Genomic DNA, 27,221 nt, shown 5'->3' with positions numbered 1-27,221 from the left:
CTTTCCAACCACTGTTAAAGATCTGTACCACTGCCAAAAACATTTCTTATGGATTTTTAAACGTTAAACCTATAGAAATATATACCTTACCGAACGTTATGACAACAATGAGCAATTTAAGATGAAATAGGCAAAAAGAAAATTAACAGAATTGTAATGGAGATAATGCGAAGCGAGTGGGTTTCACATCCCCTGGACCTTCAATCAAACCGTTGACAACATTTCCGTTCTAAGTAACCTAGCAACCTAATAAGCAATAGTTCTCTAGCCTCAGTTCAATTCTATTCAAAACGAATTTAAGGGGTTGCTAGTGTATATATATATGAAAAAAAAACGGTAATCTCTCAGTTTTGTCTGCATTGATACAGGTATCCTTAAATAAAAAAAAAATGTCTCTCAGTATGTTGATTGGCTATCCATGGGTGCATAGTGGGTGTGGCTAAGTTTTTGGTAACCAAGTAATATGCAAGATTGACGGTAGAGTATTAACAATGTTAGGTTTGCCGTCACCATAGTATGTGAGACATTAATCGCGTTTCTTTGGTGATTTTTCAACAATCATGTTTCGCTGAATATATAAACCAGCACTGTCAGTACCATTCCACACTTACAGGTGAGGACTAGAACACCCAACATGGTATGTACCAATAATTTGGTCGCATTATGCTGTCATCCACTGTTGCCAGCAAAGTTTAAATAGTTTTGATCAGACTAGAACAGGATTGTATTATTGTTAAACATATGTAGTTATTATGTTTTATACATTTGTACAAAATACCGATAGATATTTCATTTGCCTATAGAAGTATTGTTTCACAAATTATGATAAGACAAAGTCATCTAACAATGCTGCAATACATGTCTTGAGGTACGTTTAGTTTGAACATATTTTGCAATAATATAAATCCAAAAAAGTACAGCACAAGTTATGCAAAATTGCAAAAGCTTTTGCCTTCATCATGTGCAAACATAGAGAATATCAAATTAAAGGGGAAATTGTAAAAACAAATACCAAATTTGAATCACAGATTGTCCTGCTGGATTGGATGCATACTTCTATGTCATAAAACACAGTATAAATGCTACAACTGTGGTATTATAAATTCACATGTATTTGGTTCGCCCGTTGTCAGTATAATGTGACCGGGTGGGGCGTCCTGCTGGGTGTCTTCGGCAGTATGTTTCAGTGAGGTAGCACTATAAAGTCGGCATCAGTTCCGCGCTATCACAAGGAGACAAACACGAACATATCGCAGCCTCCCAAAATACACACACATACACTACACGCATGCATCTTACACACAGGAGAGGCCGTCCTTAAATGACCTTAGCTGTTAATAGGACGTTAAACAAAATCAAACAAACAAACAAACAAACAAAATTGTTTACACGGTAAATAAAAGTAAGGAGATTTTCTTCCAGCATATCATGTTCATTTCGAAGGAAGTTGGTGCATATTTATTATACGCGTATAATGAGCACTTTTTCTGTAATATCTATAGTGATTTGTGCTAACGTTATTCAAATAACAAATACATTTCCGGCTTTTCGAAGCACTATTCATTGATAACATCAAGTGCATGTTACAAACATAAACAACATCAGCATGATGCATTTGTTGCATGCATATGGGTTCAGTTTTTGTTGAGATATTTGTATGAAAAGCTGATTTAATCACAATATAATAAATTAAAAGGGAAAATATGTAAAATAATATTAATGTCCATATACAAAAGATATCAATACACGCGTTGATAATTCTCAACTGTGGTATTTATTTTTATTTTAACTTTCATAACAAGTGATTGATGAATGCTGTTTTTTCATTCAGAGTGTTATGTTATTAAATATAATTTTACAAAAAAGATCGGATACATGACTAATCACCTAAATCTGTTTCAGGTCTACATGAACGTGAGGTACCTTGTCATCGTTTTGTCATTTGCAGTTGTTCGATGTGGTGAGTAAAGGTTTTCTTTGTATTCATAACTGAAAATAGCAATTGACCTTTGTCGCTTCACATATATTGTTGTGTATCTTTTATCATTAATGTAGATTTGTAATACATTTGTTTGTATACCTTTGTTTATTATGAAATTAGTTTGTTTTAAATGAAAAGCTGTACAGCAGTTTGGTTTGGTTTAGTATTGTTTAACGTCTTATCAACATCAGCCAATTACTTATTCTATATCTTGTTATATATGTAAACAAGTGCGTACATGAAGCAACACTTAGTGTCAGGCATCGGAAGTTGATATTTATATATATGATAGCTTCAATCGATTTTGATTAAAGCCGGTACTGAAGCATTATATCAAGAAAGAATAAACCCGGTAGTTATAGACAGGCTCCAGTTAAGGATGTAATCTTCGGAGGTTTCAATCACGTTGAAACCTCGTTTTGATCTCAAGCAAGTTTTTTTTGTAATATTTAATAAATTTGGATAAATTTTGAAAGCAAAAATCCACCGGAATACGTGTCGAAATACTAGATGTCTGTTCTTTGTAGAACTTTTTTTTTTCCTATTTAGTGGCCATTATATAAATGTGTAATTCTTGCAGTTCTCGAAAGGCCGAAATTCCACCCTTTTTTTCACAACATTGATCACTGAAATCGTCGTTGTGTCGCTATTTTTAACTGTAGCAAGTTCATTTTTGCTGTACAGATTTATAATGTTCAATATGGTGTTAATAATAAGCAACAAAGTGGAAAATTATACATTATTAGTATTTTCCTTTTTTACATATTTGACTCAAGTCAAAGTGAAAAATAACACAAAAAGTAATGGGACAAAAATAAAACACACGAACCTCCTATTTTTATTACTGTTTTAGAAAGAGAAAAGTATTTCCTTTGATCTGTTAAACAAAAAAAATATAAGTAGACCTTTTATGTCAAGCGTATAATCTGCAAAAAAAAGAGAAAAATATATTTTATTTCATTAAAAAATACGGTGTAGGGGTAACCTATATCGTTTTTTTCTGAATTAAAAGGATAAGTTTTAGAACTTTTCTTTCCATAAAAAATACTTATTTGATCAATTCTGCAATCATTGATACATATGTGATAACACACTTGGAAGATATTACAATGTATATGCATTTGTTCTATAAATGGTAAAAACAAAAACAATCATCTAATGACATATTATGCTAAATTGGTTTCTTTGACCGATTATAACACAAACAAGAGCACACGAACATAATACTTTTTATTGCAAGTTCTAGTATGCATTTCCAAAACTGCATATAAGACTTCTCAAAGGTATACATCCTCAATTTTGATTGTGAAATCTATACGGACAAGAAGTTGTATTTCCCAAATATCTACCATTCCACAGCACATCATCATTAGTCGTGAATTCATCATCAAACAAAATAATAAGCCAATACAAAAATGTAATCGTTTCGATGGTGGTACATAGACCAGTCTTATATAAATGGTATGTAAAAAACAACCATAAACATTTGTTGACAAATGTATCATGATAACGATACATATAACGCAGTCTAATGTCTCAAAAACTAGGTACTACTTGCTTCTATAAATCAGTTTATATTAGCGTCTATAAAACTCTAATAATTGCATGGACACACAAACACACAGACACACAAAATTGATCTTTTTTTCATTATTTAGCAGAATGACTATTTGTATTTTTGATTCAAAATTTTAATTCACAGCGCAAACATGTTTTACTGGCTAATTCTGATTGTTTGTTTTTGTTGCTGTTGCTGTCGAATAAATTACTCGAAGAAACATGAAAACTATTTCCATGATTTTCTTCGCATACGATACACCAATAATTTCATTATACTATGCTTTCTCTCTTTCTCAATAATTCTAACACGGAACATACGGATCGCTATTTTTCTAATTGTGCATCAAACGGTCGATATGACTTACAATATCGTCACGTTATTGTACATGTTAAGCTTTACAAACATTGTGACACGTTTCATACATTGTAGGTTTCATTTTTTGGGTATAACGTTAATCTTTGATATTACATACAATGTATCTATAAACTGATAAATGTTAATAAAGATATGGTTTAACATGACATTATCATTGCTATATCATTGCTAGTTAATACAGGACTCATGAGTCAAATATATTCGTAGTAACTATATATGCAGCCCTTGCCACTTGTAGACTTATGCAATAAACACTGGTTATTAAACGGATTAAATATGTCTTTTTTTGCAATATAAGTAGTTTACAAACAAATTTACAATAATGGGACGATATATTCATTATACGAGGTGCATCATTTGTATGTAGTAATTTAGGAAAAGAGGAAATATGAAAACATTAGTATTCAAACACGTAGTTCGAATTGTATGAAAGGGAGATAAATCTAACGTCTTACAAACTTACTAATTAGGTAATGTTAATGAGCATTGTTACTTTGTTACAGTTACAATAAGACAAATTATCTTTTTTATGCGTTGTCGGTTTCTGGGTTTTATATTCCACCATAATATACCATTATATTTTGATACGAAAGCTTAGAAGGGTCAACTTTTGAATGGAAAAATAAAGTTCCAAATCGCATTATTGCGTATTAACGCCTTTCAAAAGTCATAATAACGATAATAAAGTCGTTATAACGCATTTTAGAATTCGTTATAACGCAACAAAAAACGTGTATAATTGCAAATATTTGTCATGGGATGCCTTTGTCTTCATTTCACAACTATCTTCACGTTTTAATAAATCATTTCGCTGTTCGCAGTTATTTCATTTTATACATTCGGAAAAGGATCACATATGCCTGAAAATGTATTTATGTATCGTAAGTATTTAACTTTTCCTACTCCTTTTACATTGTTTAAATGATACTGAGTATGAAAATGAACCATCGATTAGACTGTTATTCAGCGATATACAGATGTAATATTTACCTAGCTTATCTGTGCAAATTGAATTGTGTAGGGTCGGCTCTCACATTCAGTACAACGCCATACTCTATAGGCTACATCTATAAATACAGCGATCTACACATTTGCAGGATGTTTATGTCCTATGTTCGATTATATTTGTTTCTCAAATTTTACTACATACGAACGACATCTTCATATTTCGTCGATTATTTTCTTAATTAATAGCTGAATAAGGTACAGTTGTGTGACCTCACAACGCACCAAAAATAGCGTGCGCACACCGTTCATACAGCGTCCACACAACTGCGCGATTTAACAATCGTTCGCCCTGTTGTGCGCTTCTCTCCGCACAACTGTGCGATTAGGTACAATTTGCTGATCAATATTACGAAATGAAATAAATACGGAAGGCTCGTATGCAATAATATCCATGTACACTGTATATATTACTGTGATTTCTCATTACAATAATTAAGATTATGTACAAGTTTACAATGCGTGTATACAGTATTACAGTGACCGTTAGACTGTCAAGAATGGGTTTGGCTCCTAGGTAACAAAACAGGTAAATAACATTTTGATGAGCAACCGGAGTTTTACCTGGCCTGTGCCTGACACATATAGCTGATGTGTGATACCGTATGACCGTTATGAAAACACAACTGGACAATTAGTATTTGTTATTTGCATTCGGTTTGGCTTATAGATCCCCTTCACCTAGAGTTGCCCACCCCGGTGAGTTACGTAAGTGCCCCTGGCGGGGACAAGTACGGTCCAGGTACATGTACAACGTAGCTACATGGTATGTTTACCTGTATACGGGAACTGTGTTATAATTTTACATGTCGATTAAGGTCGTTCAAAAAACACCGAAAACACCATTTCTAAATTCAGGAAAGTATAGACAGAAAATTTAAAGATAAGCTTATAGATGCAACTAGTATATAGAAACATATTTAAAAATCGAGTTTTTATGTTTAAACATGAAACCGTATATATTGTTAAGGCATTCCTCAATTTACACCAACCACGATTGTTATCGCACAACGTTCGTCCATCGTGCGCAAACAATGATCGTCCAATTGTTCATCGTTCGTACATCGTTCACACATCGTCCACACACCTTGCACACACCATGCGCCCTCCGCGCATCGTGTAACGTTGTGCGATCCCACAACTGTACGATATCCATAATATATAATTGACCTCGTATACTGCATTGTGTGGCATGTTGTCTGTTTTTTCAGTTTCAAAATATAATGAATAACTTATACCGAAAAAACTGCAATTTGCAAAGTGTATACATTGTTGTGGTGTATATCGTATAATCCCCAAAATAATTCCTGTTTTGATTTCTTACACACATTTCAAATTTAATTTAATTTTTCCAATCTCTTTCTGGTTTCCTGTTTTGTTTATTTTTGTTTTTTAATTAATTACCGTCATTAAGACATAGACACTTCATTTCATACGACCAGACTACTTTATGGTCTAATAATGCAATCACATATGTCTCATGGCAGGTGACATTTTCACATCACCCTTTTAAGCATTTAAAGGAATAACATAATGACGCATTAACTTAAATTCACAGGCAAGCAATGTTCTTCGAAATGTACAATCTTAATACATCATAATGTGCCATTTTATTGATAAACGAATAAATGAATTGTAAATGTATAACCTTTGAATCACTAAAGTTTGCTTATACAAGGACCTTTATATCATTGTATATTACAGAAGGAAATAGCAATGATTATGAAAACAGAAAAGCAATATATATCTATTTGTGTTCCTTTACTATGATGCTGGCCAGCTAACATTTTAGATCATGCGCCAATCTCATAAAGCGCAATTGACTGGTCTGTATTGAATGATGCATCGCGTTTAGCATACTATGTATACACTGTATATACCGTACACTACAAGAAATGTCTTCCTATAAGAAAGCAGTCATTGTAAAAAAACTATAAATCATTCGGAAGTTATCGATTTTAATAAAAACAAACCCACAAAAACAATAATTACCCAAATAATACTATGTTTTGTTGGCTTATGACTATTACGCTTTATATAGAACATATTAACATCAGTAAGCAATGGGTCTCGCCCACGGTTTTTTCGCTGTCAGGGGGCGCCACTGCACTAGCGGGTATAACTTTCGGAACTCTTCTGTGTCGTCAGGTAAACAAATGGCGATTGCAATTTAACTATAGATACATTTATCACTGTCATTTATCACCATGCCACAATACTGCTGTGTCCCCGGGTGTAAGAATTCGGGTGGTCATAAATTTCCAACGGAAATAGCTTTGCAGAAAATATGGCGAATTGCAATCAGGCGAGTGGATACCGTGACGAAAGGCCTGTGGCAGCCAGGGAAATCGGATGTTGTTTGTCATCGCCATTTCATAACGTCGGATTACAAGAACACACTATTAGGTACGAACTAATATTCTAATGAATACTTATCTGTTGTTAATAAGTTACTGGTTATAAGCACGGACCTATATTTATGTTAAATAGTTTTACGCATGTAATCACGGTCAGTACACAATGTTTTTATTGGTGTGTTTTTTTAAAAAATATTGATCTTGTTATTTTTCATTAATTTAAGCGAACTTTTTTTTACATGCCCCTAGTCAAGTATCGAGATAAATGACGCAAAGTTCTTTTGAAAATGTTAAAGGTTGAACTCATTAATCATATTTGAATACAAATTCTATTATTTACTTGTTATCAGAAATTAAATTCACCAAAGGCTAATATATACATCGATTCATATATATACATACAATCTGTGTATTTAAATGCGTGTTTTTATTTTAGATACTTGACTAAACATGATTAAAGACAAAAAGGGGGATTTACTTAGTGAAGACAGGACTGGGTTATTATAAATAAAAAATTATATATTCCTGATATGAAAGTGTACATTTTCCTATCATACAACTATAAGATACATGTACATGTACCATTTCAACAGATATCTTACTACAATGGCCGTATAAACATTTAGGACACTAACATTTATGGTGACCTCCTTACAACTATTGCAAGAAGAATGTAGTCTTGAAATATTTTCAAAATGATTTTTCTGGCTAATTATAACTTTGACTTAACTTTGAAGACTTTCAGTACAGTTTGAGTATTTAATTTTAAGTACTGTAAGTTTATAATTTATTAATAAAAATAATTAATTTTCATTATTGACCGAGAACGGCACTAGTTAGTCAAATATCTGTTAAAAGGGGGAACTTGCTAGTTAATATGTACATATAAGGCCCCTAAAAAACAATGTGTGTTTCCTGTTTCCCCCTACCAACCCTAGATTTTTGTGCCAACCCTTAAGTTTTTATTGGCATTTAATGATATAAAGCACTGTTCAAGTCAAAACTCCTGCTCTTTATGAACAGCATAGTAAAAATATATATATAAAAAAAAGAAATTGCCTAGCACCTCATTTTTTTCAAGCAGAACCAGGAAACACACAAGAATAATCTCTTCCCAACAAAGAAACATTATTTACTCAAGAAAGTCATTTTACAGTGATGTGAAAACATCCAATTTAGATTCACTTTAGCTGTATTAAATCCCTCTATAAAAGTTTGTGTTGCTTTGTGTGTTTTTCTTGTTTATTTTCCCCAGGTTAGTGCAACAATAGAAGGCATGGACAGCACCCTCTGAATGGAGCCAATGATACAATGCGGTATGAAAGTATGGTTTGTGCATAAAATATGTTAACTCTTGTTAGTAAGAACACAGTTTAAAGTATAATAAAATAACTTGAAAGTTGTGTGAAATGTAAAAAAAAAACATAATGCTGAGTTTAAGAAAAAACAATTTTCATTTTCACTTCTTGTTTTTTTTATTTAGTATTCAATACTTCCCTATGACACAATAATACAATTATTTAATTTTCTTCAGGTTAATACAAGGTTTGATCATCAAACAATAACTTATGTCGAGGACATTTACACTAGACAGTAATGTGGGAATCAGCCAGATTGCAACTGCTGAAAGGTTGCAAGTCATTTATAATCAAGGTTAAACAGCAATTGATGCAGTAACTATTTCATCAATAACTGTGTATAGGTTTGCACTCCTTCAGTCCTTCCTTCCGTCCAAGAAGTTTGTCCAGGGCAAATCTTCTATACTATTTCACCTGTGGTAAGCAGATTTGGTGTACAATGACATCTTGGGATGGGGAGTGCAAAGTGCAAGAAGAATGTCACTGTGACCTATGACGTGACCTTTGACCTTTACTTATGAAAATGTTTGTCCCGGGCATATCTTCTATATTATTTCACCTAGAGTAGCCAGATTTGGTGTACAAGGACATCTTGGGATGGCAGAGTGCAAGAAGAAGGTCACTGTGACCTCACTGTGACCTATGCTTTGTACTGTTTGTTAAATATAGAAATCATTACTGGTGGGGGACTATGGATTGCCTTGCAATACTTTGCCTTGTTACAAATATAATATAAAATACATAATACATTACTGTACATGTTTTATAACTCAATATGCAGGTGAACGTAGCAGACTAAAAGCAGATGCTGTGCCATCAGTTTTTCCATTTAAAGATACTAGTATGGAGGAGAGTCCAAGACAAAAGCGACTGAAAACGAGGGAAAACAGATCTGCCCTACAGCCTGAACAAGACAGTCAACCACCAGATGATGTTCAGAGCGAGGTGGTTATTGAATCATCTGAAATGTCCAGGGCCGATAATTTTTCTACATGTTCAACATCTACGTATACTCAGAGTACACAATGTGAAATCAATTCACTTGGAAAATTTTCGGTTGATTTTTTTCGTAGTAATGCTAAAATGATGAACTATTATACAGGTTTTGTTGATTTTGCTCAGTTTATGCTATTTTATCAATGTCTTGGTCCCTGTGTCAATGAGCTCTGTCACCAAGGTTCCTTGTTAGATCCTAGAGACCAGTTGTTTATGGTCCTCATGAAACTTCGTCAAGCAAAAGAGGATGTTGAATTGTCCTTGTTTTTCAAAGTATCTGAATCCACAGTATCAAGAATAGTTGTTACCTGGATCAAATTTTTTATATTTTCAACTTAAAGAGTTAGACATTTGGCCTTCAAAGGAAATTATTAAAGAATATATGCCTTCAGATTTTCATAGGAAATTTCCAAACACTAGAGTAATTTTAGATGCCACTGAATTACCAATTCAAAAACCATCAGATGTTAATGCACAGAGTGCAACTTGGTCGTCATACAAGCATAAAAATACGCTCAAAGCAATGATAGGTTGTACACCAAGAGGTGTTGTAAGCTTTGTATCTGACGCTTATTGCGGGTCTGCAAGTGACAGGCAAATTATTGAAAATTCTTCATTACTAAACGAAAGTGTGTTTGATAAAGGTGACAGTATAATGGCTGATCGTGGGATAATGGTTCAGGACCTCTTTGCTACTAATGATGTATATGTAAATACACCAACAATGCTGAAAGGAAAATCACAGCTAGATCCTGAGGAAGTTGTTCATGACAGAAGAGTAGCATCAAAGCGTATACATATTGAGCGTATCATTGGTTTAAGTAAAGGCTTCAAAATTTTGAAAAAAGAACTGCCTCAAAGTAAGTTGCAGTTGGGATCACGTATTGTTTTTGTATGCTTTGCAATCTCAAATTTTAGAAACTGTATTGTTGACAAATATGCATGATTCTGTATACTACAGCTCAGATATGATGTTATCACAACTTATCCTGTGTGTGTACATGGCTACAATATACATACCAAGTTCAAAGAGTTGATGCAATGAAAGGTCTGAAGTATTTGGAATAGAACAATTCTAATTTTGGAATCATTGAATTGTAACAATAATCATGTTCAAGTTCTATCTTCTGCACAAACAAGTCACAAAAAGTGTATACAACAAAAAAGCAAAATTGTCTTTTTGTAATAAAAAGCTGACCTTGAACTTGGTAAAAGTAATTACTGTTGTTTTTCAAGACAATTTTCCCCTGTTCATTGTACATCAAGAAACCAAAATTTTTCCCAGGTTTGATTTTTTCATTGCGACCATTGTATGGACATTTCACTTCCACAATATAGTTGTGGTCAATGATAGCATCAGGTGTTGCACCCAAGAATGGTTTTTGTACATATATGAAAAATCCAGCTTTCTTTGTTTTGATTTGCATTTTTTTCTCAAAAGCTGCCATAGCTTTAGCTTCATAGTTTTTTCCATGTGACATCCCTTCTGAATAGGTTTTGTTTGTATTAAGTAAAGAAGAACAGAGTTTCTGAATATTTCTCCTGTGTGTCATTTTACACACCTCTCCAAATCTGGATGCTGTCAGTCGCCATGCCCTCTCCTTGTACCAGATTTTGGAGGATGACTGGCTCCTTGTGGTCTCCTCAATAATGGAAACCTGCGTTTCTGTGACCTAGAAGTGAAAATGTTTGTGTGTGAATATTTTACATCATTCTGTTGTTTGCAAAGCTGATATATGTTTTACAAAATACATTTGTTGATATTATTATATTTTATTTTTAAATCATGATTTTCATCAGGCTGACAATATAAAGGGTCACTTAATTTATACTAGAACTAGAAGACCAAGTCAATGATGTTTTTCGTATATTGTTGTATGAAGGTTAACAGCATGGTGACTGTCAATACATGTATAATACATGGTTTCAAAGAAAAGTATTTCGTGAAATAATGCATTGATAAATCATAAAATCTGCATTTTTGTGTCAAAAGCACCCTGATGATGCTGTTGAAAAGATGATCCCACAATAAACAGATTAATAACAAACAATAGCTTGCATATAGACATACATTACTTCCATACGATAACCATGAGCTTATATTGTTAATGTTGCTACCTGAACAGCTGAATCCACCCAGTATTCAGTAAATGGAAGGGGTGTATAATCATGGTCCAGTGCAGCTACCTGATGATGATATATCAAATAATGATATATAGATAACATAAAAAAAGGTTATAAATATGAAATTGAAGACTTTTTTATTTTGAATGAAATGTTCCTGGTAGTAATAAAAATGCAGCATTAACATTTGAATTAACATTTTTGAATTTTTCAAACCAGTTCATAATGAAATTTATTGATAAATCTTTATTGAAAAGCATTAGAGAACATTGTTATGTACTTAAATCTTGTTGTGATTACTAGATGTTAACTTCAAACATTTCCAAACTGGAAAATACTTCACCTGTATGTTTGCTCTTCTATAAAGGTATCGCATTGCAACATCTTGAGATGTTGCAGAACAGTGGTTGATGATGCAGTTTCTCACAAAGTCATTATAACCTTCTGTGTTGCGATACTTCTGAGGTCTTGGGTCCTCAAGAAAATCATCCCCGGTTTTCCTTTTAGATGGCAACTCCTCAGCAGCTACAGGGGCACCTGTGATGAGTAGTCCACATATATGTAGAATTAAATCAATGGAAATAATGATTGACATTGATAAAGGGTTTGCTTAAGTGAGGTAAATCTGCATAAAAATTCAGTATCTTAGTGAATATTTATTATATTTTCAAACTATATCTATATTTTGTCAAAGCTTGATATCCTTTATTATGAAATAATAATATCACTATCTATAAACGGATGAATAATTATGTCTTCATATAATGAATTATCAAACAAATATTGTGAGCAATAATACCTTTGTGGGTAAACTTTGGTTTATGGAATGTTTGCAGGCTTTCTGTACATGACTTCTCCACTTGTATCTCACCAGTGTTAATGAAATGCTGCAACATCAGCAGTACTGCAGCAAGGTGTTTACAAGTACCATGGGGTCCTTTACCTGCTGGACACTCGCAATGCGTGTTGACAGGATCCCCTGTCAGTTTATCAATTTTCATCTTGAAGTTGTAAGAAACCTGTTATTGTAGTATAACATAAGGTACATGTTAAATGGTAGTAATATATACAATGCATGTTGACAAGATTAAAATAATTGTTATTGTCATTTCATAGAAAACAAACATCAAGTTTAGTTACACTCCAAAATATAGCATGATTGTCCAACTTGAGTACTTTATCAATATAAGTCATAGCTACTCTATATTGTTACCTTGTTTTTCATGGCAGCCCCAACTATGCCAGTCATGTAAACATGTTCTTGGATCAGCATGGAGCAAGCCTGAATACGGTCTGCCAGAAACATGTCTTTTCCTTTTTGTAGAGCTTTAATGTCCCCCGTGGACTGTCTGTCATCTAAATAAAAGCAGTTTATGTCATTAGCCAGTACTAGGGGAACATGTATAAATGTAGATATGTATGTAGGGATTGAATCTTGATTTCAGAGGTACAATATCTCATTTATGGATATTTTTATGTGTTATAAACATTCAACATAAATCTACAAACATGATGGCGAAAACAGATTTGTTACTGATATTGTGCATCTATCAAGTAAATGTGGCCGACATTTCATCAGTATTGTTACTTGGATTATGAAACAATTTGTATTTGAGTCGTAGAATAGAAGTCCACTTCCAAAATTAAAAACTGATATTATTCATACTAAATGTTACTGTTGTTATTTATTAATAGTACATGAAGAATATTTCTTCTGAACTGAAAGGAAAGCATTACATTTGTTCAAAAGTTTTACGTTAGGCTAACTTAGGAAAATCCATGTAATGGGCTGGGCACTTAGTAAGCACCAAACACTACTGTTAAAACAGATGGGAAACGTGAATGTTTCCTGTCGCTTAATATACATATGTAATTTACATGATATTTACCTGCCATTCTGAACAAAAAGTAACCTTCAATCTGCTCCGTGGTTAACTTTGGAAGGATAATTTTGTGATGGATGTGCAATTGCTGAAAACCTGCAGAAGGCCATCCGACCGCCAAAGGTTCTGGTAAGCTATTAAGCAATGCAGGCTGTCGGAAGTCTTGGTTCCGTCGATATGCTTCTAATCTTTTAAAATGAAAATAATTTATGTATAACATCATTCACGAAATTTATATTTATATTTAAGAATTTCGTGTACACTATAAGGAAAGTATATATGTAGATCTGTACCGAGCAGCAGAACCAACGTTATCATTGACATTGTGACAGCTCGGTTATCTTACAGAAATGGTGAACGGAAAGTATTTAATACTGTGCTTCTATGAATTGTAATGCAAAATATATTATCACCTTTCTATCAGTGCTGTCTTCCTTCCACTCACAACAGCACCTCGTGCAGCCAATTCAGCCTTCAATTTCGGTACCGAATATTTTAGATAGCGGTTCGCCATTGTTGTCTATAGTTACAAGCGTCGCAGTGACTTAAAACGTTCGCGCTACCACCTTTAGTACACAAGCGCCCCCGGCGGTTAGTTCCGTGGGTGAGACCCATTAATCTCATGAATGTAGATTTATATGTTGTCGTTTTTTTAAAGGCGTTTTGAATAATATTGTCATATTATGTATGCTGTTTTTATCAATGTTTCAGCTAATCCTGTCTGTTCTGGAACTGCATGTTCAGGAACTCAAGCATGTAAATGGACGTGTGAAAGTAAGTTAATCTTAATTGTAAGAAAATTATTAGATTCTTTCATAACAGAAATGTAACAGGTTTGAGTGTTGTATATTTTGCGAAAAGGTATACCCTTTTGAACTTGCAACTAACATAAATTACATGTTTCCAACTGGACATACTGGGAGCGTTAATTCATTCGGTAAATATATCATACAGTGTATACTCATGACCGCAATAATTCAAATTTCATTTATCTTAATAATTACCCTCTTAACATAACTATTTTGAAATATCAATACTAAAACCATTCTTATTGTTTTAGCAGATGGCGGGAGTACAGTTGTTGGTGGTACGTATTTTTATTCCATATTTACTCCCATCACTAGGTTTATGCAAAAATACATTTAAGAACTCCGGATTGTATTTGAAGTACTGAACAATTGAATACAAGTAACATCATGTTGATGAATTTCAAGTTTGCCAATCATGGTATTCATTATTAATGTTATAAAATAGCGTTCTATATAATAACACGAAATAACGGCGATATTTGGTTGTTTGAAAGCGTCCATTATCATGTAGAAATATCCTGTTCTACCTGTCCAAAATTTACAGCTTAACGAACGGCAAGTAAAATGCACCCATCATAAAAAGGATGTATTTAAGTTTGATTTGAAGACTTCTTTTATAAATATAAAATGTTGTTTTGTGAACGACGCAACTGATGAAAGCGGATATTGAAAGGCATCATCCAAATATATCTTTAATGTACTGATTGTGCATTTTTGTAGGGAATTACTACTCAAGAAATCGTTTACGACTTTCAATTCTTAAATAGTGTTTATCCTCTCTTCCAGCTAATCGGACCGCTTGTGCAGCTGTCAACGACCTGTGTGGAACAACTAAAGTAACATCAGGGAAATGTAAAGCTGCATGTGTAGAACCCGCCGGTGAGTGACATATTATCCTTTGTAATTACCAAGTATGACAATTGGTCATTGCAATAGTACTGTGCAATCATATGAATCTATTATTTTTAAAGTTTCAAAATAGAATATTAAATTATACAATATATATTTGTATTGTCTACTATCACAACGATTGTTAAAGATAAGATAAAGAAATAGTTTGTATATATTTCAGGTACGCCTGTTTGTACCGCACCTGCTTGTACATCATCTGAAACATGCAAATGGACATGTGACAGTAAGTTATCTAAATTTCCTCAAGTTTCTCAAACTTCAACTATAACAGTCGATGACGAAGATGATACGTAAAAAAACCTGTACGATGAAAACTTGAATTCGCAGCTGATATAAGTTATTATTTTTTTTAAATATACAAGGAACAAATGAATTATTCACATTGCTTTATTTTTTGTGTTCAATAGCAGTTATTAATGATGAGAGGAATATTTTTTTTTTCTTTTTTAGTTTAAACTTTATCTAACAACCTTAATCAAATAGCATCTCTGTTTATTACCTCAACACTAAAATACACGTATCTTTGCAACAGAGAGCGGAGCTGCTATACCAGGCGGTAAGTATCATAACTGCCACTTAAAGATTAATGATATGTTTTGTATACGACGAAATGATTTCGGAAGCTTTTTTCTGGCATTCAAATGTATGACGGATATGTTGTTAAGTTGCTCAAGGAATGGAATTAAATTTAGATAAATGCTAGCATAAGTCGTAGTTGATATATGTATAATAGGTTCTATTGATTTCCTCTATTATTGAACCTTTTTAAAATGTAAAATTGTAATGGATGCTTTTACACTTATTCACCTGATGGGGTACTGAGTGGGTAGTAAGCGATTATTCACACTTTAACTCATGCACACCTTTGCTCCGAAATTAACTCTTGTACAAAGACGTCATTGAAATAAATTAGGAATATGTTGATAAATGGACCATAGTGCCGTACAATGTAACACCAACACAAAAACTAACCCTGATTATATTTCGGTGGTCATCAGTCAAGTTTAAAGGGGCAAAGTTACACTTGATCTCTTTTTGAGTAAAACAATTATGTAAAAAGCTCTCAAAAGAAACCCCCTACAGATAAAATTTGTATTTAAGTCATACTACAGTAACATTAAACTTCACATGTGATAAGAATAATTCGTGAACGGTTAAGGTTAGAATAATTTGTGAACGATTACGGTTAAAGCATCAAAGGTAAAACATTCTCAAATTCGAAGTTAAAGCCTTGTTTGGATCATGTAATGAACACTTTATTCAATTTATTTTTAATATTACACTCCTCGGTCAAGGTTAAGGATAAGTGTTTAGCACGCTTGAAGAAAACCATCGTGTTTGGTATAAGTTGGATTTGGGTAATATCTTGGTGAGCACCTGCTCGATTAACAGAAAAGACGAAGGCGTGGTTGTGCATGTATATTGAATGTGCACGCGGATCGACAATGCATGGCAACATTTGCAAGAAACTTTGAAATGAACGTGCACCTAAACATGTACCTTGCTAAGAAACCATGTGCAGCAAGTTCGCTTCAAAGTACCTGCGGTGGATTTTGTTACTGTTCATGATATCGTTTGCTTATTTGCTGCAATCCCTTTTCACAAGAAAAACTTTTAGAAACCTATTTTTAAACTAACTCGTGATAATTGTGTATTGGATGAAAAAACACTAAATTGCATTTATAATGAATTGACCATTACGCCAATTGGAAGGTAACAAGATGTCATGACCCAGATTTATATAGAAATAGGACAAGATAATGTACATATATTATCGAAATGGTCGTTTTTCAAACAGAAACATGTTTTAAACATCACGCATGGTAGTTTTTTCTCTAAACATTAACTCAGTTTATATCTATGAAATACGCTATTATATTTATCTCTTGTGGATGCTAATTAACAATACGTAAACGTAAGGTACAGTTGTGGGATCACACAACTTTACACGATGTGCGGTGTGCGCACGATGTGTGCACGGTGTTTGAACGGTGTGTGGCCGATGGGCGAACGATAAAAAGCTGGGTGAAAATGCAGGTGAAGGGGACCTATAGGCAAACGAATGCAAATAGCAAATACTATTCATTACGATCAAACGGTATCGCATATCAGCTCTGTGTGTCAGGCACTGGTCAATTAAAATTCCGGACACTCATAAAATTTACCTATTCTGTTACCTTGGAGCCAAACCCATTCTTGACAGCCTAACGGTCGCTGTAATATTGTGTAACACGCATTGGGAAATTGTATAATCTTGATTAATGTGATGAGAAATTACAGATATATACAGTGTACATTATCGCATACAAGCCGTCCGTATTTTTGTCATTCCGTAATTTTGATCTACAAAGATACCAAATCGCACAGTTGTGCGGAGAGAAGCGCCCAACGGGGCGAGCGATTGCTGAATCGCACAGTTGTGCGCACCATGTGTGGACGATGTGCGGACGGTGTGTGAACGATGTATGCACGGTGTGCGCACGCTATTTGTGGTGCGTTGGGCGGTCCCACAACTGTAATATTAACAGCCTACTTTTCTGTAGTGTATAAGTTATAATTGAATGAGTTATAGACTTACAACTACCGCCTTAAAATATACCCTTGCTTTCTTCTTTCTTTGCATTTGAAAACATAAATACTATCGATGACCTCTGACAGCCGACCTTGATGCGTGCGTAGCTCTAAATACTGCATGTGGATCAACAACACAGACAGGACAATGCAATGCTGCGTGTGTATCGACCACTGGTGAGAAATCATTTTGTATTCTGAATTTGTTGAGTTCTGATATTTCATTCACATATTTAATAGTTCACAACAAGTGATGTTTTAAATCTCATCTTTCGATCTGCTTTATCAGATTTAAAATACTGGCAAAACATTTTTTATATTTCATGAAACCTATCATTACCAGTTAATGGAACGTTCTTGTAACGTTCATATTATAATTTAATGTGCGTATATCAGGAAAGTCATATATGTCATATATGCAAAACTATAAGCATTATAATCATTGCATTGAGAAAATGAATCTTTTATATGCTATTACCCTTGAATATGTCCATGTGGATCAATATTAGGATATTTGCAATGATCATATGAGAACTTTTACTTACGAATATATCTTTGATTGCTTGTTATGCTGACATCTAGGGGCATCAGTTGCGTTTTATAAAAAAAGCATATTGCACTTAACAAAACACAACTTTCACACAACACAAATAAAAGTAATTCTAATAATTACAAAAACACACACATCATACAGTTACTTTTCCGGCGCATCGCAAAAATGTGAAATTCAAGCACATTTCTCCACTTCACTATAAAGCGTCCCTCGTTTCTGATATTATCAGACAGAGGAATCATTTGTTAACATAAAAACCAAGAAAAACAAAACTTTATTTTTTATGTCCATTCATTTTACGCCATTTTCATGTATTCATAACAAATGCAGTGCACAAATGACATTGCTATGATTAAAATGCAAAAAAGACGTGTTTCAATTGGACTGTGAGCTAGACACCATTATGCGTTGCCAAAAGAATCTCCCGAAATACAATGTCATACATAAATAATAATATTGTAGAGAAGGATGATATTTGGGTTTTAATTTTGTACTAGATTCACGAAAGACGGCTTTAAGATAGTTTCTGGTAAGGTACGATTAAATATCTCGCATACAATAAAAAGAACATAGAAATCACAACACCAAGATTGACTTTCAGGCTAATTTAAAAAAAAGATCGAGTGTCGGGCAGGTAAAACATGTGTTCTGGGTTCGATCCCTAGTGATGACTTCTGCAAGCAATAATATATGTATATATATATTATGCATGGGTAAAAGAAGTAAATATCACCGGTAACTTCCCAAATAACACTGCGAACGTATGTTTGTTGGATACGAATTACTTACATTTGGTATCAGGGGCAAATAAGTGGATATATATCTACTTTGATAGATTGGGAAATAGACAAAGTCAGGGTACTGGACAGGGCAAGGCTGATTGAACATAAAAGCAGACTTCAAACACAGAGGGTACCTCGTGTAGTCATGTTCCGCCAAACCGTTCACTTTTATCTTTTTTTTAAACCTCTTGGCGCAATATTGAGTTCTCAGCTGAAGCTGTAACATATATTTTTTGGGAGTCCTATTACATGTACCATGCCTATCACAGGCCAAAAATCATCTTTCTCTGCTGCAACAAATGTTTTTTTTCTTCAAAACATACAACAATAATTGTGCAAAATCTGTCCCTACACTTTTAAATGTGAAAGGAATTCTAAAATAATCACCTATTGTAAACACTGAGATGCACACCAGTCAATGTAGTGTATTTTGTTTCCTGCAAAAGAATGCAATATGCAAAATCTAGGACAAAGCTCAAAATCAGAATCAACAACCACCGCTGCTCCATTAATGAAAACAAACCAGTTTTCCCTGTGGCAGGTACTTCAGTCTGCCAAGCAAAAGTTGTGTGTCATTTCGTCACTTTTTTGTATACCTTTTTTTCTTCCCACATTTAATTATAATAATATTTCTTTCGAAATAAACATAGTTGCTTTATGTTTATCTTTTTAAAAGATTGTTCAAGAGTTTCTGCTCCATATCCAGTTTATCATCTTTGGACAAATCGTCGTGTCATTTTTCAGCTTCAGCAACTTTCTTCATGCTTCAGTTTTCCCGGTATATCATAATCCCTTTGTCATTGGTCGGTCACACACAGTATCATTGGTCAACAATACGGTCAGTGCTAATTCTGCATTCGTCTAACGCTTGCCGAGAGTTTGTTTTCAAACATTAGTTATATCAGTTTTCTATTACTTTTATGCAATATAAGTGTTCCTTGTTTTTCTGTGTCTCGATATAGGAGGGATTTGCTCCGAAAATTTGACAACCTTATGTTGTAGACACTGTTGGAATTAGTTTCTACCCAAATATATATACAATCCGCCTGAAGAAGCCCTAGAAGGCAGAAAGGCCTAGCGGACGATCTGGAAAAAAAAATGATTTAATTCTATATATATATATACATAACTATTTCTTTTTTACGGTAAACGAAAGATGCCAATGATTGCAAACAGTAAAAAGAAAAATTGTGTATGTAATTAAAAATTCAGGAAATATCGTTCTGCATTTAAAATGGAAAATGCGATGCGTTTCTTATTGGAGAGTCTATGTATACAAATTTAGTAATATAATACATAATCACGGCGTTCTATTTTCAGTTTTTTACAAAAAATGTCGCTTCGTTAGAGGTCAGCTAATCTGAAATATCATAATATGTTGCTTTATGTCTTCATGATATCTAAGGCAATATAACGATCAAAATGAAGAGCAGCGAAAAACATGCAATTTTTGCGTTGGTTGTAAAGTTAATGGTCGAGAGACAACTGAATTCTTCTCCTAAAATGTCAGATATTTTCCCCTTTTTATTTTTAACGAGGTACCTTCAGTATACAAACAATGAATGGCGAGGAAAAACAAACAAAATAAATTTTGCAAATCAAAATGATAATCCATTTAAAAAACAACCTAATAATGTCCGCAGGTCCTTCATCCCATAGTGAACCAGTATTACCGAACAAAGGAATACATTGTAACAGGTAAAGTTTTTTTGGTATGAAATAACAGCAAGCGATCATTAACGTGAAACTTCCCCGTTTTTTTAGTTTAACGAGACATGACTTAGCGCATTTTCTTCAAGAAGAATCATGAGTTTGGAAATATGTAACATAAACATGTCAATGTATATGCAAACAATGTACGTATTAAACGTGTCGCAACGTTTCAAGGCTCACTGTTCCCTTTGTCAAGCTATTACCTGTACAACGATGTGTCGAAATTGTATATTTCATAAGTCACTCGACACTTGAAACATTATGACACATTTAATTCGTGAAAACTTTGACATCATTTCGATTCAAATTGTAGTTGATGTGTAAGGCAATGCATATTTTAAGTAAGTATGTCGCCATAAAAAATGGCGAGTTATCATAAGTAGTCTGATATTCCGAAAAAAGTATTTATCGTTTTAATGTTGTCTGATACATGCATACGAACAGAGAGTGATAAAAAATAGGGATCTGGTTTAATGTTTATGAGGAATGATTACTTCCTCTATCAAGTGGTTCAGCTTAACACATACCATATATAATGTACATCAACAGATACATAAACAATTACTGGAAACGAGCAAGTCACACATTGCTTTCATTTTGGTAATCAAAATCAAAACTCATCCAATTGGAAAATTATGTCCACAGGTTCTACGACGGTAACAACAACAACTATAGGAAAAACAGGTAAAACTGGCATTTTTGTTCCGAAAAAAGTCTTGATCCACATAACTTGTTCGCCCATCACTGGGATAAAAAGACACATAACTTGTTCGCCCATCACTGGGATAAAAGGACATTTATATACAAAGTACTTACACACATTCTGATAATACATTATTCTGTCATCAGGCAAAAATGGATCCATTAGGCACGGATTATCTCCCCTGATGCTGATTTGCGGATTCATCACCAAGTTGATTCTGCGTCCATAATGGGAGCCATGTCCAAACAAGTTTGCCATCCTGAAAACTGCATTGCACGTTGAGCACAATGACGGATGACACCTTATCCATTTTAAGACTTTAAGATGTGTTAAAAAAGACATTCTCAATTTGAATTATTTCACGATCAAGTTCTGTTGAATGTATCTGCTGATAAGTTATGATGATTGAAATAAATAGATACTAATTTAAATTATCATAAACTCGTACTCAAAGTATCGCATGTATTGAAACACATCCTATAAGCCAGCAATGTGTTGAGCTGCGATTTTATATGTGATATCTGTTCTTTATAATCGATTTTTTCATTATACAATTTAAACCTCCTGTATTACTGTGATTGACGACTACATTTTATATTGAACATAAAACAATAAAACGTCCTACAAAACTGTTTTATTGCTTATCATTGTTACTATTTAAGGGATTATGTCTCATTATATAACACCAAAGTTTGGTGATTTGGGCATATTATTTTGTATTTGTAATCCAAGAAACGAATATACCAGATATACATATTTTTTGTTTTAATTTTAAACCACAGTACTCAAATAATTCAGCATTTGTCACAGAATAATGCCCCTTGCTTCTCCTCGGATACGTTCACAGTGATAAAAGCGGTAAAATATCGCAAGGATCCTATCTACTGATTTGTTACTGTGTTAAGCTACACTTCACTAACATTGCAGTTCCGTATTATAAATCGTATAAACATATGCATATAATACCAGTGATTTACTTATTTAAGATCATGTTATGAACGCGCAGCAATCAAATAATTGACAATAGATTTACATAAAATTCTTATATTTATATATACATATTATATTGGATACTGCACAATCGTTTAGTAAATATCAACTTTCTTATCTTACAACAATTATGAAGCAAGTTTTACAACCTATCTGTATTACTCTTGTTGGCGCACTGTGGGTCTTAATGAGGGAGGAAATCGAAGTACCCGGAGAAAACGCACTTGGTCGGGCAGGTGACCTCTTACCTCTTCACGTCAAAAAATGTACATATTGTACATGGACAAATTTAGCCTCTTCTTTTTTAATGTGTCACTATGTTTACAACATAAATTGATTTTTGTAAACAGTTAATTCGAAAGCTTTATAATGCAGTATATGTGTGTGCTTATAAGTCCATTATTTAATTTCTCCTAATTTTGAAACATTTATTTATATTTGATTGCTTTCAAACTTTTTATCCATACAGTGCAGTAAGAAAGACAGTTTTGCTTGGACCATTATGAGCTTATGATATATTGCAAGTACATATATCTTAGACAATCAACGAAGTTTTGAATTAGAAGCAGTGCCAAAACTCGGTCTTGTTTCACACGTTTCAAGTTCGATCAAAAACATCGGACTTGTCTTAACAATATTTCACACTTTCACTTTATAACTTTAAACCCTTTTAACTGGTCATATAATCATTTAAATACAAAGAGATCGTTTTAGGGCATTCATTGACATGCAGGCTTAACTTGCACATTTACACAGCCTATCAGCGTCCGTTGTAATCACAAGGGGTCAGACTTTGGACTATGTTTCAATACATTGTGATGTTTGTGATTTTGCAGGGTTTCATGAGTGGTCATTTAAAAAATCTGAGGTTAAATTGACCCCGATGGGGGAGGTGAACCAAATCAGGGTTTTGGCTTATGTTTGCGGATTTTCTGTCACTTCCCCACACAATCCGGGGTGATGACCCTTGTAATGTAAGTGAACATTGAAACAACATGGCTTTAATAGCAGAGAATAAGTCGAAAGGGCAGGTAGATGTATAACTTCATCTTAATATTGCTATCAACAAATTGACAAAAGAAAAAAAATTGCGTGCAAATATTTCCTTAACTTTACTTAATCAGTTGATTTCTTTTCTCACAGTGCGTGTTGTATAGTTTAGACGAAGTTATATTCAGTAATACAATAAGTGCCTTAAAACATATTCATTCAGAGGGTGCACTTTGCACAATTGATATCGATGTAATGTTGCAATGTTCTATCGGTCATATGACATAACTAAGTGTGTACATATCCCAAGAGGGTCATTATAATGCCTTTGACCATGTGTATCGACTAGATAATAGTTTGTGTACAATACTTATATATGTACCAGGTAAAATTTATGAAACGAAACGGTTTATTAATTAAATAAAACATTATCATGCATGTGGCTGCGAGTTACGATCAACATCGAGACACTTTTTTTATAAGATTTAATATTCACAAGAGTTGTTGCAAATATTTGTGAAACAACAGTTTCGTGCTGAAAGAAAACACATTAAAATACAATGTAGCAACATTTTGGTGCAAAGCCTTTCTTTTGTGTGATGTCACAATACAGTTTCAATGTTGTGATACCATGAAGTTGTGAGGTCGTAGCTAACCTTTTCACTAGATTATTAGACGTTTGGTTACAACACATTTTATGTAGCTAGTGTTACGAAACTGATAACAGAGTAATAACATGTTACAATATTGCAATAATAGCAACGCTTGTTGATAATTGGTATCCTAGTTATTACGAAATTAAGTTATTTAGATGAGGTTTTTCGTTGGATAGTTCTTGGAGATTGAGGCTGCGTGTTATATAATGTATTAGTTATTTAGATGAGGTTTTAGTTGGATAGTTCTTGGAGATTGAGGCTGCTTTTAACTTCTTATCTTTATTGATTGATTGCATAGGAATTAACGTCCTATGAACAGCAAGTATATTTAATGACACGATTCCATGTTTGTTATGTTTGCGTCCATGTGTGTATGTGTGCCGGAGGCAGGGTTTGTTGGTATAATTGCCTCTAAACACGTATGTTGCTAAGGTGCACATGTCGCTTTGCATACGTGTGTGTATGTGTCCCTTTTCTCAATAAGGTAAAATAACGTGCTTTCAGATCCTAGTTTTTGAAAGATATCTTATTTAAATAAAAGATTAAATGATAGCAGAGTATGGTTAAACCTGTTAGCCTGAACCTGGTAGTCTAAAAAGACTAAAATATGATTGCTTCAGAAAGCTTACGAAAATTTGAAGAAACACGTCATAAAAAACACTGACAGCACCATAACGACGTTATATCAAATTAAACATAATGACGTCAACTGCAACATCCTAGATTCCTATGGTTTCTTTTGGTTTCTGGTCAACAGGACTCATTTCATCGAGTTAAAATCTATATAAATCCCTTTTTAAGCGTTACCTCTCTATGCGCATATGGAAAGCCCAGTGTTTGTATGTTGCGATGGAGTACTGCATAATCGTATCGAATCCAGACTATATCCATCCCGGTAAACAAGAGTAATTACAACAAGTTGAAATGATTTGTTTCACAACAGTTGTAAAATAACTTTTATAAATTGATATTTAAATCATTAAAACTCACATATGATTATATCATTATTGATCAAATACATGCTTGGCAAATCAGTCTCTATGATAGTTGCACATTTCATCATAAAATATTTGTTTCATTATTGATGTAATATTAACTAGTAACCTTACAGTGTCGTAATTTAAACATAAAGGAGTTTCAACATCTATCGCACAGTAGTCTGCTTCAGAAGACGTACTCTAGGCCAGCTGTTACTTGTATTCATGTACCTCTAAGATGAAACATACTCATTCTTGACATGTGTATTTCAAGAGAATATTTTCTTTCATGCCGTCCGCGGCGTGCTTAACTACATAATGAGATATGTTAAATAGGCATATCTAGAACCATTTCCTGTCATATTACTCCTGTACTCGAATCATGCAGATACCTGCAGATTATGAAGTGGTTGTATATCATGCGTTCACAATAACAGTAATGAGTGTTTTGATGGGGGTTGCAGAATGAGTTTGGCTCCTGCGGTGTCTATTAAGATGAAAGCACTTACGAAAACTCCCGAACCCAGAGGGGTTCCTAGTTAGTCACCTCTTACAATATGCTGTAGGATACTGCAAGCCTATGCTGTCCCTTACATCTGTATAGCGACGTTCGGATATAAAATCCTTTGGACATGTCATAACGTGGAACTTTCCTTTGCTAAGTTGTTCTAATACATCGCCTATGACAGGATACAGCATTTGAGCCGACAGACTTGTTTGTGGCTAAATCAAAACATTCAACAACAACTATAACGTTAATGCAGGGAAATTCGCCATGCACCCAAATTCGCCATCCTGTGACGAAAATGCCATATGACGTCGTCATTAATAAGATGTGACGTAAATAACGTCATCATAGTCTTCAACACAGTTAAAGCCTTCAAATATTTGACAAGAAGAGGTATAAGAAAGGAAAAGTTATACCTTTAATCAAAACAGTTATGAAATATCTTGTAACACAACGAATCTTACATATTTGGTCTGTGCGACAGACATCTCGTCAACTAAACTCATTTATCTGAGGCCAGTTGGTTGTTATTTAGTGTAAATTTATTACATAACAATAAATAATATCCATATCTTAACGCTAATTGCAGTAAATGCAAGTAAATTGTTTTTCTACAATTGTACTTTGGTACATGTACAATGTACTGACGATCCAATGCATTTCAATGTTAATCTTTGTTACACACACACATTTTGAGATGTTCGTATCAGTACGACTTGTATAACATAAACATACAACACTTTACATTTAAACACTTATATTACTTGTTAATGAGTTAAATGTTTGAAGGCGGCGAAACTTCCTGCACCTTTGAGCAAAACCACGGAAGGCCTGAGGACGTCACAAATGTTGCTGCGTGACGTTTTTAAGGCGTGTTTACAACAATGTGTATTTATAGGCATTTCAGTCAAATCCTCTTCTGTATTGGTGCTCGTCTGCATTTTGATACATGCGTTTTTGGACGAATAATTAACCGAAACCATCATTAATGTGACGAATTTGCCTGCACTAACGTTAAACACGTTGGAACCAAATAATATAATCTGCTCATTATATAAAAATGCTTCCGAATGGTTTATGTTATAGATATATGTATTTATAAACATCAGTAAAGATAAGAATTTTCACAAGTTTTGAATACCAAGCTTAACATTGTTATACCGCCTAGGTTTAAACTGATATAACATATATCTCTCAAACAGATGATGCAAACGCCAAGATTGCTGGTGGTAAGTATATTTAAGAGTATACTATCAGTATGGTTATATGGGTAGTATATGCTTACCTACTTCCATGTTTTGATTCACCGATATTTCATCAATGGGATTAAAAAAAGGTGTAAATCTTAAAACGCGTCTTCTCCTTAAAATGATGATGTTGATATTACTGCAAAATATTAAAACCATTGTGACAGCAA

General features: G+C 33.7%; 2 protein-coding genes across 4 annotated transcripts; one reads left to right on the top strand and one right to left on the bottom strand.

The window, feature by feature from the left end:
• The first annotated feature begins 504 nt into the window (after positions 1-504).
• LOC110459736 (keratin-associated protein 9-1-like) lies at positions 505-22,312 on the top strand. 3 transcript variants are annotated; one of them, XM_021512144.1, is made up of 10 exons: positions 505-637; positions 1,903-1,960; positions 14,352-14,414; positions 14,704-14,727; positions 15,236-15,328; positions 15,522-15,584; positions 15,894-15,917; positions 18,020-18,109; positions 21,626-21,664; positions 21,830-22,312. In XM_021512144.1, exons 1-10 carry the CDS (start codon positions 635-637, stop codon positions 21,910-21,912), a joined length of 540 nt encoding a protein of 179 aa, XP_021367819.1. In that variant the 5' UTR covers positions 505-634; the 3' UTR covers positions 21,913-22,312. The 3 variants fall into 3 exon arrangements, with proteins under 3 accessions (XP_021367819.1, XP_021367818.1, XP_021367820.1); XM_021512143.1 differs by having other exon boundaries at positions 14,701-14,727; XM_021512145.1 differs by lacking the exon at positions 21,626-21,664 and having other exon boundaries at positions 14,701-14,727.
• On the bottom strand, positions 10,264-14,163 carry LOC110459735. Its single transcript, XM_021512142.1, has 7 exons — positions 14,054-14,163; positions 13,647-13,828; positions 12,971-13,113; positions 12,557-12,776; positions 12,101-12,294; positions 11,752-11,820; positions 10,264-11,306 (listed from the first exon to the last, which is right to left on the bottom strand). The coding sequence occupies exons 1-7, from the start codon at positions 14,152-14,154 to the stop codon at positions 10,659-10,661; spliced, it is 1,557 nt and encodes a 518-aa protein (XP_021367817.1). The 5' UTR covers positions 14,155-14,163; the 3' UTR covers positions 10,264-10,658.
• Positions 22,313-27,221: the final 4,909 nt, after the last annotated feature.

Source organism: Mizuhopecten yessoensis, unplaced genomic scaffold (assembly GCF_002113885.1).
Source record: "Mizuhopecten yessoensis strain PY_sf001 unplaced genomic scaffold, ASM211388v2 scaffold10203, whole genome shotgun sequence".
Lineage (NCBI taxonomy): Eukaryota > Metazoa > Mollusca > Bivalvia > Pectinida > Pectinidae > Mizuhopecten > Mizuhopecten yessoensis.
This window is presented reverse-complemented; position numbering and strand designations above follow the sequence as displayed.

Excerpts from the sequence above, each read along its gene's own strand:
- LOC110459736 (XM_021512143.1), top strand. Across the intron at positions 14,415-14,700 it reads ATGTAAATGGACGTGTGAAA|CAGATGGCGGGAGTACAGTT; the intron begins GTAAGTTAATCT and ends TTATTGTTTTAG. Across the intron at positions 15,329-15,521 it reads TGCATGTGTAGAACCCGCCG|GTACGCCTGTTTGTACCGCA; the intron begins GTGAGTGACATA and ends TATATATTTCAG.
- LOC110459735 (XM_021512142.1), bottom strand. The coding sequence starts at position 14,154 with ATGGCGAACCGCTATCTAAAATATTCGGTACCGAAATTGAAGGCTGAA. Across the intron at positions 13,114-13,646 it reads CTTTTTGTTCAGAATGGCAG|ATGACAGACAGTCCACGGGG; the intron begins GTAAATATCATG and ends GCTTTTATTTAG. Across the intron at positions 11,821-12,100 it reads ATAGAAGAGCAAACATACAG|GTAGCTGCACTGGACCATGA; the intron begins GTGAAGTATTTT and ends TATCATCATCAG.